This window comes from Hetaerina americana, unplaced genomic scaffold (genome assembly GCF_022747635.1).
Source record: "Hetaerina americana unplaced genomic scaffold, ioHetAmer1.1.p SCAF_9, whole genome shotgun sequence".
NCBI lineage: Eukaryota > Metazoa > Arthropoda > Insecta > Odonata > Calopterygidae > Hetaerina > Hetaerina americana.
In genome coordinates this window covers 38520247-38535645 of record NW_027287538.1, presented here as the reverse complement: position 1 = coordinate 38535645, position 15399 = coordinate 38520247, and the positions used below count along the sequence as shown (strand labels likewise).

The window sequence follows — 15399 nt, the reverse complement described above, 5'->3', positions numbered from 1 at the left end:
CCTAAGCGAACTTACGTATCTCCACTTGGCTTCCCATGATGACGGTTAGAGAGATATTCATGTTTTCTCAATCGACCCAAATGATGCACGCGATATGACTCAAAGATGTTGACATAACTGTTAGAGCATGATGATTACACCAAGGACATTTACTTCAAAAGATATATAATGCCTGCACAAAAGTAAACACTCCTTTTAAGATATCTATGTTTCGAAGACCGAGGTTGTAAAAAAGTACTTTTCTTCTTCATTTAATACATTTAACGTAATTGCGTCTCCTCGTTGAACTTTATTTAAATAGTTAACCTGATACCATGTTTTCTTTTACCAGAAGTTTTGTTATGACGTATCCAGGATTGATATTTGCATGCATAAATTGGTATTTTTGTATGCTTAGCATGCTTTAGCATCGCTCCCGCGGCAGCTTCCATGATATCTGGAGAATATATTTTTTCTTTATTATATTATGAGTGTATATATGTATTTTTTATTTGGAAGTCAATATCTTGCATTTCCAAATATTTGTAACCCAATTTCATTTCGGTGAAACAATTGAAGACTTATTGTGCAGAATTAATTTCTTGAGGCTCAAATTCTTGAAATAAAACTCTCTTCACGGAAATCTTTAAGTAATATTTCCTCAGCATCGTTACTTAACGCCTTAGTTGTTAATATCATGCAATAAACGGTGTACCAATTGGTAGATACGCAGAAATTTGTGTGCTCATAGTACATCAAGGTCGTAGGAATTAGGTTTTTCGTTCGTAAAGTTATAATAGATTACTATCACCATCATCAAAAACTTGATCTACATAGTTTAAAATGACCACACCAGTGATCCTAATATATTTAAATCGTCCAGTAAATGTTTCATTTATGAGGGAAGTAATTTATATTGCAGATTCATTCCCTGGGAAAAATGTGCGGGGGTTTTATTAACAGTTTGCATTAGGCAAGAAAAGATTAAGCAGAATTTGATTTGAGGATAAACAGGACAAAAAGGGAAAACGTTTTTGAATATTTTTATTCCTCGAATATTATTTACGTTTTTTATATTAATGCCAATGAAAAATTAACATTTTCAGGAATCGATGTTACACATAATAATGTTATGAATGTAGTGATAACTACTCAAAAGGCGAGAAAAATATTGTATATGTTTATTTAAAAGGCATTATTTTGACTTATTCTAAAGCTCGTCATCTATGTAGGCATGCATGTGTGTATTTGTGAAATTTCATTTGATTAAAATTATATTTATTAATAACCATATATGGACCCATATTTGTGCATGAATGGCTTCCTCCTTAACACCCCTCGGCGCCATCCCTCCCGGCGAATGACGGGGTATTTTGTAAATGTAGACGAAGAGCTTGATAAATTCTTGTTTTAAACAATAAGTTTACATATACTAAATTATCCCAATTATGCCAATCAGAAAACTGTCACTTTTTATTGTGAACCTTTGATATGATTCCAAAATCCTCGTTATTACACTGTCTTCTCTGGTCTCCAATGTGTAGTATTTAAAGAAAATTAGATAGCGAATTGTTTTTAGGTACAGCTAAGTCAATGCTAACCCTCAAACATTATGTTAATGTTCCCATCTCTCCCTCAGGGTGGCCCACGCCTGCCGTGTGGTGGTTCCGCAACGACCGTCTGGTGGACAACTCATCGACGGTCCTTTCGCCCGCGCCGCTCTCTGCCACATCCCCAGGTGCTACGGGGACCTCTCCCGGAACTCCCGGCGTTGCCCACGTGACCAATGAGCTGGTGATTCCGAGTCTTGGTAGATCAGACCTTCACTCGCAGCTTACATGCCAAGCGGCCAACAATAATCGAAGTCTTCCGCTGGCTACCACCGTGCACGTGGACATGAACTGTGAGTATACCCATCATTCTACATGATCCATGGCGTGAAAAAACACTCGTAAAACAGTTGAAATTGTAAACACGATCGATACGGAACGCCCCGTAGCGGTTTAGTTGGAGGCGTTATGATTAGGGGTCAAAAGTACGAGTCAACGGAATTACACACGACATTAATTGGGATTTATTATATTCTGCAGACGGTTTGGAAAAGATGTTAAAGAGCATGCGTCAATTCATTACTTTAAAGTCCTTCCTTTGGAAATGAAAATTAGATGGATCATTTTTTATTGACTCGTAAGATGAAAGCCTCGGATTAGAACTTAAAGTTTGGAGAGTTGACATGTTCTATTCTGGTATGCTTTTAAACCATCTCTTCGACGTAAGATGCGTCACATTGGAAAAAGAGGAGGAGAATGTGAGGAATAACGTTCCACTGGCTATTACTATTCTTAAGAATCATATACGATAATCCAAAAAGAAAATGAAGTAATTGCTGAATTGAAAGCAAAGTAAGAATTATGGAATGGAGTATTTGATCCATGAAAAACTGCAACATTAGCGTTACAAATAAATAATTTTTGCAAAATTACTCATGCTTTATACTCTTCCAACATTCCCCAAGACGAAATTTTGAAAAAAATATATTTTTTCTTATTTGAAACTAAAAAACAATGTTTTTTTTTCGTTTTTATTAGTAGAAGTTATCACTGTGCTCACCAGTTTAACAAACCCAAAATTTAGCAAATAAATGTTTTTATGAGCACTATTTTTTAATGATTATTTGTGTGCATATATATATATATATATATATATATATATATATATATATATATATATATATATATATATATATATATATATATATATATATATATATATAAATTTGATATTTACCTCCTAATTACGAGTATTATTGTGCGATATATTAATATTTAAAATTGGACCCTTTTTTGTCCCAGGTGGTCTTCCCTACGTTATCCTATACTAACTGCATTATTATATCTGGTCCGTAAATAGTTACGTAAATAGTCCCTCCTTCCCTCCCCTCCCTGAAGAGGCTTGTTGCCTAAAACAGGGCTTCCTAACAAAAAATTAAAAATAAAAAATAAATAGTTAGCAGGCACCTCTTTTGGGAACAACCATAGCAAAAGGTGTTCATGCACGCATGACGTGTTTGGGTACAGAGTGACCATCATGTTGCCGTCAGTTTCTAGAATACACTTCCGGTATTCACTTCCATGAGTCAATTCATATAAAGTGTATTAGTAACGGCGGAGGATATCCTAAAGCGACAGAAATTGTGAGAAATAAATAAGTAATGAACCTTCTTAGTATTTTAAATTAATGGGAAAAGAGTTTGGGAAATGTTTGTCGAAGAAGAAGTCATAGTCAATGTGCTCATAAAAGGGGATATGACGGGCGTTTATGGATTTCGATTTCAATTAATTCTTTGCTGATTGCGGTAGTAAGCTTATTCCACATGGTTATAAATATTGGCGTAATCACCAAATAGTTTTAGCAATTTTCTCAAGGAAAACATTTGCTCAATCGGACAATTGCTGATAAACCAAAAATAGTAAATTAGATTTGATATCAGAATTTTCCGCAGCTTTTAATTTTAAGTCTTATCCGACATTTGGTTTAATCTCCTATTCCAATTAAATTTTCTCTTTAGTGACTAATATAATGGAAGCGATGAACTTTTTTGGTGCCAAATTTGAGTAAACTCAAATAATGAAATTTATTTCCGAAAAACTTATTATTTTAGTAAAAAGTTATTATTTTAGTAAATCATCGTTAAATCTCATATTCTATAAGCTGTAATGTATAGGAGTTACTCCTTCAGCTGATGAACAAATCCTTATAAATCTTGGAAACATATATTTTTTAGGATTCTCTATGAAAGGTTTCATGGGAATGTCTATAAATCCCCGATCGACGATGTTCATTACCGATCAATGTCTGTTGAAGTTTAGTTGATTCTCGGTGGTTGTACATCATTGTCCCTAAGAGAGTACTTAATGCTTAATCAAAATAAACCAGTTGCTCTTTCTGAAATTTGATATGTATTTGAATGAAATGTACCCCCCTTTTACCTTTTTAATCAACCGTCGTTAGAATAATATTATCAGATAAGCTTAGGAATGCAAATGGGTTAGAATACATTTGTAGCGAATTGGGAGATTTACTTATAGTGTTGCTCCTTAGCTCATGAAAAAAATACTTCATCACTTTTTAGTTATAATTTTATTTTTAAACATGGTTCTGTAGTTTTATAAAAATTAATATTTATCATGCTGTATACTGATTTATTTTTTAAACTTTCGCCTACAGTTATATGCACTGCACTTGCAAATTACAGTTTTAACTTTTCTCATCCTCTCCAAAACCTTTCACCCCATTTTATTCTCTTTTACTTATCTCTCACTTATTTCGGACATTGGTATGCATATTCCTAGCCTGTAAAATACCAGTTATAGGTAAGGCCTTGCCCTATGTGTTATCTTTTGATTTTTAGTGGCTTATAAGTTGGCCGATAAGTTTTGAAAGTGAAAGTTTAACCAAGGGAAATGGCGTAAAAGTTTCTTGGAGTTTCATAAGGTCTGGAAAGTTGTAAAAAATGTAAGAATTAAAATATTTAATCGAAGTTCATTCATTAAAACTCTATGGAGACTTGGGATGATCGGTAGTGGTTTCATAACTTACTTACTTCGTTACCTAAAACAATATGTAATTTAAGAGTGTTTAAGTACTTCGCTCGGAGAAGATTTTGCAAAAGACATTTCTTTTCTAAAGGGGTGAAGTTTTTTAATCGTCGATGATTAAGTCAAGAAAATATCCCTACTAAAATTCTCAGTCTATTGGCGTGATTCTAGTGATGTTCATGAGGTAACTGGTAAGGAATTCTTGGATTTGCATCTTAAAATCAACTGCACAAATTCTCGAATTCATAAATGAAACAACATTCAGTTATTTCACTTATCAAAAAAATAATTTGTCTATTTGATTTCAGTAATTTGTGGCACAATAAACATAAGTTGATAGTTAATTATTTTTACCATGGTTATGATCCAATGACTATTAATTTATCTCATTTGAATCAAAATGCGTAACATTTTGGTTAGTCTCTATTTCCTTTGTAGTTCCCCATTATAGGTATAGTTCATTATCTTGCTACGGAAGTGGGTCTTGTACCTTCAATTATACGTAATGCCATGGCAACTTTCAGATAGGAACACAGAAGAGTCGCTTTCTTCAACACACTTTCGAATGAGGTTTCGATTCCTCCTAAAGTTTTCATCCAAATGTGAAAATTCCGCGACACTGAAAATTTACTTTGAATGCAAAAATGTCAGCAGTATCACATGGATAGTTCATTTTATTAAATAATGCCTATTCAAACCACGTAATATTTGTATTCCTTGAGGTATTTCTTAATAATAGGAGCATTATGTTTTTATTTAGAAATGCGCGTTTATTGTTCCAAAAACACTTAAAAGGTACGACACATAAAATTATATTTGGAATGCTATATCGATAAAAGTATTTACGTTACTACCTAGATACACGTGTATGCTATAGTATATTGCCGACTCCGGTGGCGGTGGGGTAACGTGCTCGTCAGCCATTCCAAGGGTCGCGGGTTCGATCCGTCGTGAGTTTCCCTCCATCTAGGGCTTGGGTGCTTGTTAATTTGACCATTGTTATCGTTGTTAATAGTTCGATGTAAAGGCCAAAATGTGCTGTTTTCGGACTAATACTGAATAAATAAAAAAATAAAATAAATAAATAATGAACTATCGTTCTAAAAACATAGAAATTATAGAGTGAATTGCTGAGGAAAGTATTAAAATGAAAATCTTATTCGAGGCAACTTCCTCTTCCTTTGCAATGGTACATTTAGATTCAGAAATTGAGATTTTGAACTTGTAGTTTGAACTTTTAATTTTGGAGGTATTTTTAAAGGAATCATTTTATTTTTTGAAAAAGTGGGGTACCCATAACAAATATATACACTGCACTGCTAATTTATTGGCCTCAATGTGAGTATATCTTTGAAAATAGGCAAGTGATTGATTTGCTTTCTTAATTAAAACTACCTACACATTCCCGATCGCTACCTTTTAGATTAAGGACCACATTAAGCTTTAATTGATTCTAACATATAAAACACCACAATATATTGTTACCAATTATTTTTTATTTGACTAAGTTCAGCAGTCCATTATTTTATCAACCTTCATTGAATCATGCCTTCCTTCAGTCTGCTATTACTTTTTCCGATACTCAATTGCTTATTTCATCCATAGGTACTCCTATTTACATTTTATTCAGCAAGTGTCGTCAGGTTTTATCTTTCCTCTAAAAGTTCTGAAATTATTATTCAATAATCTTTTCTATATGCGTGAGATTTCTTTTTCCTCCAATTTCTCGTAGAGCTTAAATTATTTTAAAACAATCCTCAAGGTTTTCGTCAGTCTCCGGCGGAAATAACTTCCTTTGTTTTCAATTCTCTTTATTTTTTGGTCCTTGCACCGCGTATTTATGATATGCCATGACTTGATGAAACAGCTACATAATAACTTCTAAAAATAAAATTACTTGAAACACCTAGACTTTAAGGAAGGTTTGATTTTTTAATATTTCATTGATATGATTGTTTTATCGAAGATCATTTAGTTATTTGCTATATTGTCTTTTGTCACTTTTTGGCTTGAGGATCCAAAAATGAATTGTTTAGTTTTATATAATTCTCTGTATAAAGATCGATTTACCTTTCAGTTTCCTTAGTACTTGAATTAATTTAATTAATGTGGATGTGGTTGATTGCATTTGCTAAAAAAATATTTAACCCCGGATAAGGTACCATTAATCATATCTAATGCACACCGTGAAAAATTGCAGAAGACTATATATAGTCGAAGTCGAAGAAGCGAAGTCTATTCTTAATTATATTTTTCCAAACTAATATGAACTCTCTACTTTGTGCCACAAGTCTGGCTCCTGCCTGGTTGAATAGCATTTCTTTAATGAAAATGCGGCGTATGGAACAATCTAATTCCATCATTATATTTCAGTCACTGAATCCTTTAATACCCTTCCGCCAAGTATGTAAAGTTTACCTTGAGTTAGACTTTTACAATTTTTAATTTTCATCAATCCATCCTCCGCCGCCGGTATTTGAAGTTATTTGCTCGATTAAGCCTCAGGAATTAAAACTTTTCAAATCTGGATCCCTTAGAACTTCAACCCGGGAGGAAATTCCAACCAAGGACCACTGATGAGGTCAGTTATCGCCACTTCCTTAAACTTGCTTGACGTTTGCAAGCAATCCGTGTGGTTTTAGTTGATCAAACTTTGACTCCCTTATGTTTTTCCACTCCTCCCATTAGCCTACTTCCGAAGAAGAAACCGTTCATCAAAGTCTGAGGCGCTTGTCTTTCTCAGAACCAACTTCTGTTAATGCTGAGAGCAATCAACAAGTTAATTACCAGTGGAAGAACTCCGAAACATTATTCTTATTGATGCTTGACAAATAGTTTATTTTTGCACATGCTATTGTAGCCTGAATCGTCTTGAATGTTTATTGTGTAGAAAAAGATAATAAAGATAATATTAATCTAGTATATATGTATGTATACATATATATATATACATATAAAACTTTCGTTCATATTTTCTGTCATATAATCTATTTCGTCATTTCTTTGCTGACTCCGAGAAATAGAAATTATATTAACATTTTTATTCTTCAAAAAAGAGAAAATATTGAAAACCTGTCGATAATGGTGCAATGTAATCTTTCCTATATATTTCTAAGCATCCAAGTTCTTCACATACTGTGAGGGTTTTTTTAGGTATTTATTTTGGAAAGCAAAATCAAATTTTTTCCTCTAGTGAAAAGGGTAAGCGGCTAAAAAGAACATTTTGAAATTTTCTTCTTTGTTATTAGAGCCAATTAATCCAAAAAATTGATGACAATCAGTTAATTATTACATGAATCTTAGGGTCTTGATAAATGTTTTGCCGAAAATCCCCTATTTGGTATAAATATTGTTTAAGATTTCCGTGTCGTACTGCTGATGAAAGATAAACGTGTCCGTTGTCTCCTAACGAATCACAATCTGACAGCCAGCACTGAAATAGGCCTCCCTTTAATTCAGTATTCTTCTTTCCTCCCTTCACTCCGTCTAATATGCCCATTCAATTCTACCCCTTTCTCGTTTGACAAATGTTCATAGTACTTTACAACTATATATCATATGATTTTATATGCGTAATAGCATATTCCATATCTTCATATTTTTCAACTAAAGCCTTCGATGTAATCAGGTCATCTTGCTTCTATAACCATGTTTCCACGCTGCACAAAACCACGCTTCATGTCAAACTCTTGACGAACCTTATCTTTGCAACCACACTTAAAGTCCTTGTCATCAATCCTCTTCTTTAAAAATGCTCTTTGTCTAACGCAATATTCTATACATGTCCTACCTAATTTGAACTTTTTAGTCCGGGAATCTTTAAGATAGCTTAACTATTCCACCCTGCTTTATGAACTCTCTCTTATATACTGATTTTATGATATATTCACCATCCCTGACACTCATTCCTGAGACAGCCTCCATTTTTTTTAATGCCCCTTTAAGTATCAATCACCATACATATGTTTTGAGCATATGTCTTATTGCTCTTCCTAAAACTACCCACCTGGACTCTCCATAGCCCACTCGCACCGGAGTTGTCTGAGACATGCACATGTATCGAATAAGTTTCCTATTCTCCATCTTCATCCTTTTTTCTGTGCCACAATTATTAATTTTACCCATTAAACTCTACCAGTAACTTTTTGAAGCCTGAAAAACTGGTGAAGCTGACCAACAGGGTCAGGAAGTAAGATGGAAAAAACCGTGAAAATAAATTGGAGTCGGGAAAAATATTAATTGAAACTCCTGCATGCGTCATAATTTAAATAATAATTTTTGCGCAAAGATTTTATGAATAGATATGCATGTATAGGCTCTATATATTAGCATTGCAGCTCTGAGAAGTATTGCAATAACCAATCCAAGATAGAAAGACAGGTGTTGATGAGGATATAATGATTATAATATGGGCTACTATAGACTACATTTTTCTACTTATTTTGCCACAGATGGAAAATTCAACATTATTTGATAGCAGAGCGTTTATTATTTAAAAAAGTAGTTTAAAAAGAATAAACGCATGTTAAATGCAAATGGGTAAAAGAAAATTTGGTTAAAATATTTTAAGCAAAAATATCTTTATTTCGAAAATTATAATATCCATTTGGGCTAAATATTTTATATTATATCGATCTATAAAGAAGGCATTTATGTTCCTGCTCGAATGACAATGCATATTCTTATGGTTTTCTCAGTAAAATAAAAAGATTTTCCAGTAATTCTTACTCGTTTATCAATATCGGTAAGAATTTTGTTGCAATCTAAAAAATTACAAAGTAAGTCTGTTATTATATATTTCAGCAAACTCATGAATGAAGTCACAAAGTTTTTATGCTCTTATGTAATTGTGACATAACTGATCAATGGCTATTGAACACAATTAAAGAAGAAAAATAATTTCGGACAGATGAGGCATGGTCAATCTTGCCTCTTGTGATGTTTTCCCCATGCTAAGTGCCAATATTGTGAAACAGACGTGGGCACCGAGGTAACAAAATCGGAAAGAAATGCTTCATATGCTGCATAAAGATCAAAACAAAATATCTTTGTTTTGCAGAAAATTTTCTCCGATCATCGTCGAAACAGTAAAAGGAAGGCCAGTCATTAGTTTTCGGAGTGCCCACGTAGGAGCGGACAAAAGGAGGAGTAGAGTCACTGCATAGGCACTATCTATTTCGGTGCTACCATCCTCTCTTTTGTTCCTGAAAAGGCCAAAGGAAGAAAATTTTCGCCACTCCTCACACCCCTCCCCTCGCGTAACTAAATCATCCAACACCCGCGCCCTCGCAAACAGAGGCGGACCGGCTCGAAGCGAAACCATTCCGTTCCATCCATTTTTATCCGGAGAATACATTACTCATCCGCGCATACTTCGGAAGGGACTAATCCGCAGGACCTGGGACCTCCGGTAATAACTCCACCGGGGATTATCCCCATCCCCCCAGTGGGTGAGTCCTCGATGGGACCCCCCATTCTCCCCTCTCACTGCCTCGATTCTTCTGTCCCCTCCACTCCGGCGACACCCCGACCCGACCCCTTGGCAATTTCCTCACTCCTCTCCCCCTAACCCAACACCATACGCACTCCAAAATTCCCCTCTCCATAAAAAAATAGCTTCCGTGAACCATTTAAAGTCCCCCACGTTTCCCAGCCCCATCCGACGCACCTTTCAAACAACCCCGTGCCGACCAACTCTCACCCTCTCCACCCACACACTTTTGTTCGCCTTCCATCCCCCACTCCCTTTAGGGGATCTTTCCCATCCTTCCTCCCCCTTCATACTCTCTCACTGACTCTTTGCTCCTTCCTGGTGACCCCATTTGAAGATGAATGCGACCTTGAGGGTGTTTTGGAAGTGAGGGGAAGTTTGATCACAGTGGAATGGGAAGGCGTCGGTTTGGTGTTGGGAAGGGGATCTTTTAACTCGGCTGAAACCGGCGGCGGTCCGCAGCAATAAGTCCCGTAGGCCTCATCGCAAGTATATAGAAATGTAATAGCCTTAAGCCGTATCTGGTAGAAAAACGACGCACGTTTAGCGTGGACTTTTGCGTACCAGAAATGAGGAATTAATCCCTTTGTTTTATATATATATATATATATATATATATAATATATATTTATATATATATATATATATATATATATATATATATATATATATATATATATATATATAAGAGCCTGAATTGGTGTCAATACTTCACGTAATTTTTGACATCTGTTATCTCATCCAAAGTTACTGAAGCGTTTATGTTTCCCTCCCTGAAATTGGATGCTAGAGTTCTTTATTGCAATTCTATACACAGCCGTAACTTCTTTAGTTGGTTAATAGTCATATGCTCGTATTTCGATTCATATATTTAATGACTTGCTTCGACTTTTGAAGAAGTCAGTAACTACGGAGAGTGAATTGACTCTCTGTTATTCTAATGATAAGTCAAAGTATTGCTCTTATTTCGAGAAAAAGACAATTTTATAGGATCATTTGACGATCGAAAAATAAATTGACAGTGTAGTCGTGTATCCATGTATGACGTTGGATGGAATGTGTTTCGGAAGAGACCACCATATAATGGAGGCAAATAAGATTCAAAAGGCAGACAGTGAAAGCATTGAGCCCTTTATATGTACACTTTTCATTTCCCGAAGTTCCTTGCCGTTCCCTTTATCGATGGGCACGTCACCAAAGCCATTGCTATCGCTCGCTTCGAAGTTGTCATCCGAAGCCCCGCACGTCCGTTGGACAATTTTAATTTTTCTACTAGCGGGAATTGGAACCTGAGCTCGTGGAAATTATTAGCGGATTAATGCGTATTACGCCGTTTGAAATCCATCAGGTAGGACGACCAAAACAGCGTAATCGAGGACACACGTACACCCGAACACAAACAAATGGAAACTCACGCATACATAGGAGACACTCGCCCACGTGGGCGTGCAAACAAAAGGGCGTGTCACCGTGGCAATTTGCAGCGGGGCGCATGGACCAAGGTTCTTGGTCGCACCGAATCCATCACCTACCCTCTCGTACCTCGGTATTTTTCCTTCTTGGCTATCTCCAATTAATGAATTGAATGATTCGGTGGCCGCAGAATCCGGGGATACGATTCCGCTCAATTTCAGCCTCTCTCGCATCCTCGGAGACGGCGATGGTGAACCACAAATCTTTTAGCCGCAACCACGAGAGTCCTATTTTCATCATACCGAGTTCGTCGTTTCTCATCGTGATTGCATAATTTCGTGGAGATTGAAATTCCTTGGAAAAGGAGGAAAACAGAGTATGAATTCCTATGGATAGGCAGTATTATATTCTCAATTTGGATTCGATTAAAAGATTAAGATGGACCAGATTAAAAGCTGATTGGCATTCTTCAAAAATGCATAGTCGTCTTTTGGATAGAAGTAAAACTTAAATCATGAATCTATCATTAGCATTTTCAATGTAAGTCTGCAAATTCATTTTAACTTTTAACATACTTTCGTATGAGATTCCTCTGTTGGAATTTTTGACATCTTGCTCTAAAAAATCAGGCTTTCAAAGTCCCTTTTTTCTGGTTACTAGATCCATCTATTTTAAGATTTTTTTAGCTGCATAATTTACAAAATTAAAGGTTCAATTTTAATATTTGTGATATATTATTTTTGCATGCTGTTTTAAGCTAGTTAGTTCAATATTTTAGTGAATAAATACGTATTTACTTTGTATGGAAACAAAACGTGACGCTGTAACATCAAATAATAGGCGGGAGATTTGAAGTGATATCCTACACAGGTTGATTAACAAAAATATTGTCTTCATCAATACAGCCGTTCGAAGAGTTGATAGGCATATTACAGCAAACAATCCTACTGCTTGATATTTTCAGAGCACCCGAAAGATTACAGGTATTTGCTTCTTTAATTTCAATTTATTACGAATAGTTTTACGGTTATTACGAGTTTTAATAGCTTATTCGAAGGTGCCAAGTTGTGACCTGCACAATAATTTACAAATAAATAAACAATTCTCTATGATTGGTCATTTGTGCATCTCGAACGTTACACATAAATTGTGTTTGCAGACAACAATTGCAAAACTGGAAAAGAGCAAAATATATTTTTGCTGTTAAAAGATTATTTACAATTCAATATTTACATCTTTTCATAAAAATATTTATTTTTCCTGGAAACGACTGAAATAGCTCTGCCGGAAGAACTCTATTCTACCATGGGTTGATAATTTTTGTAAGACATCCTTAGCTACCGTTTGACGTAAGAAATTAACAATTTTTCGAAATTACCTAGATATTATTAAATAAATTAGCTTAATAAAAGTTTAAATGGCAAAAAACCAGTAAAGTGATAATAAATACCTTGGGTTACAGTTTCCAGTCACGATAAATTTTATCCTATACCCGTACGAAAGAGAATGTTCACATATCAAAAAATATACTGACTTTAAATTTAGGCATTTATGTGTTTCTCCTTATCTGGAGGACTTACGGTAAGAATGGATTAAGAGAGCCCCTCGAATGCAATAACATAAATATTATTCGCGTATACGTAACTGAGCGAAATTGTCAGGAAGACTGAAAAACTATTCAAAAATATGTTGCGGCATTCCGAGCATCAATTAGTGCGGATCACGCATGGTGCGGCCGGGATGAGTCAAGATTCTGTAAGTAAGACCGAATTGGGGAGTCGGATGGAACCAGAGGCTTCAGGGGAAGGCGGGGTTAGTGAGGGTGAGATATCAGGGGCGTGGCGGAAGGGTCCCTGGGAAGAAGATTGAGAGTAGGGAGCGTGAGAGAAAGGGAGGGATGGAGTAAGGGAAAATAGGAGGGGATGAGTTTTGCGATGGCCCTTATCGCATCCCGTCCCATTAATTAACTCGGCATGATGAGGACAGAGCGCGGAAGTAATCAAGATGTGGTTTTCGGGTCTGCCAGTAACTCGACCCGCTTTCCCCATGAATGGTTTCCCTTCGACGGGCATGGATGTCTCTTTGAGATGTAGGTATTGCCGCGAGGGAAAAATGATGCGTGGCTCATAGGAGAAGGAGATGGACGGAGGTTCCTGACGAAATGGCATTTCGAATCGCCTTAAGGTTTCCTGTGCTTGAAGTCTCCCTTTCTTCCACTTCTAGTTTTTTAACTGATTTTTGTTAATGTTTAATACTACACAGCTCTCTGATAAGTTCACCTCTCTGACTTCTTCAACCTGTGATTTCATCGAAATTCATTTGACTACTTTTGTTAACCCCAAGTAAAGTCTGCGCTTTTATTTTAATAAGTTTTTTAAAATTAAAACATTAAAAATGTATGGAATAATGCAGAAAAAAAATTTTGTGATAGAAAATGATTCTTACCAACCATCGCCGTGTAAGTTCTATTATAAATAACCAAACACTGAATGAGATAATTGGCGTCATTATAATTTTTATATACATCAAGATAATAGCTTATCATGGCATTAAATATTTATAAAATAACACGAGGAATTTATTATCTATTATTGTGGTGTTTAAGGACAGGAAAGTACAGGCATTACGCTATAAAATAAGAAATAAAACATATTGGGTTAATAAAGCAATTGGGGAAGTAGTGATTAACATAAGCAATAGATGTCTTGAACTTCTTATAGCCTATTTAGATTCAATAATGGAATCCGACACAGGAAAATTTCATTAGAGGATCGGGCTTATGTGCCAATTAGTGACTAACTTCCAACCAAAAGAACACAGGTTCGAATTTCGTTTGTGGCACAATTTTTCACATGAATCCCGATACTTGGGTGCCATGTGGAGAGCATTCTATGCATTGTTAACCGGATGGGACATTGAAATATGTTGACCCTAGGCTTTAAGATTAGGCTGTTGCGAACACCAGGATTCTCTCCACCCTTCCCCAAATCCCTGTCAATCCTATATTTACTAAATCATCCCAAACCCTAATAGTGCAAATTACCTCAGATTACGGTTCTCTCCCTTAAATCTGACTGCTTCAACTCTTTCTAAAAATGTCATTCATTGCGTGGATACAGGTCTATGTAAAAATTGAGTTTTATGATATAATATATATGTTCATTTTAAAGCTATTGCTTTTTCTTCAAAAGACAAAAGGAGTTAGGTAGTTGCTTAAAAATTATTGTAAAATAAGATTTATTGAATTCCACAATTAAGTTAAGTTTATTATAATTAGGTAATCTACCGGTTAAGGTAGGTTTTTGGATGGTCACAGCTCCTAAATAAACATTTTGTGACTCCTAGGAAAACTTCTACATCAGGTCCCTCTTCATCTCTGAGTACCTTCTTCCTCCCTTCATCCCGTCCAACATCCCTATCCTGTTCCTTCCCTTTCCTCGTTTGCCCAACATTCTCCCCTCTATCACAGTCTTCAACATACCACTGCCGGTCAATACTCCCTTCAGCCACTTTTCCTGTCTCCATAGGATTGCTCCCAACAAACCCCTGTCCTCGCCCACCATACCAAGTACTTCCTCATTTGTTTTCTTCTCTGTCTTTTTCACGAAGTAAAGTTTACTTAACTGTAATTCATACTTGCATCTTTCGAATGAAACATGATACAAAGTTGTAAAAAAAATTGCCAGATTAATCATTTCTTTTTTCCCTAAATAATGCTCGATCCCCGCAATCTTTAGTTCAACATTCTTATTCTAGTCGTTTACATTCTTCATTGTTAAACATTTAGTTATATTTGTATAAATACAAAGTGCGAACTGTTTTTCTATTAGGTACCCCTTCGTGATGAGCCACGATAATAAGATAGGGTACAATTTTGCTCAAGTTAAGATAAAAGATAAATAGATAAATTTAATAAAA

The 15399-nt window shown here is 35.5% G+C and overlaps 1 protein-coding gene across 1 annotated transcript in view; it reads left to right on the top strand.

The window, feature by feature from the left end:
* Positions 1-15399, top strand: part of side-VII (sidestep VII) — a 1496071-nt gene that overhangs the window by 1121835 nt on the left and 358837 nt on the right. The window contains exon 5 of the mRNA XM_071598053.1: positions 1619-1882. Within this exon, the coding sequence (XP_071454154.1) occupies positions 1619-1882 (264 nt within the window). The remainder of the gene's footprint in view (positions 1-1618; positions 1883-15399) is intronic.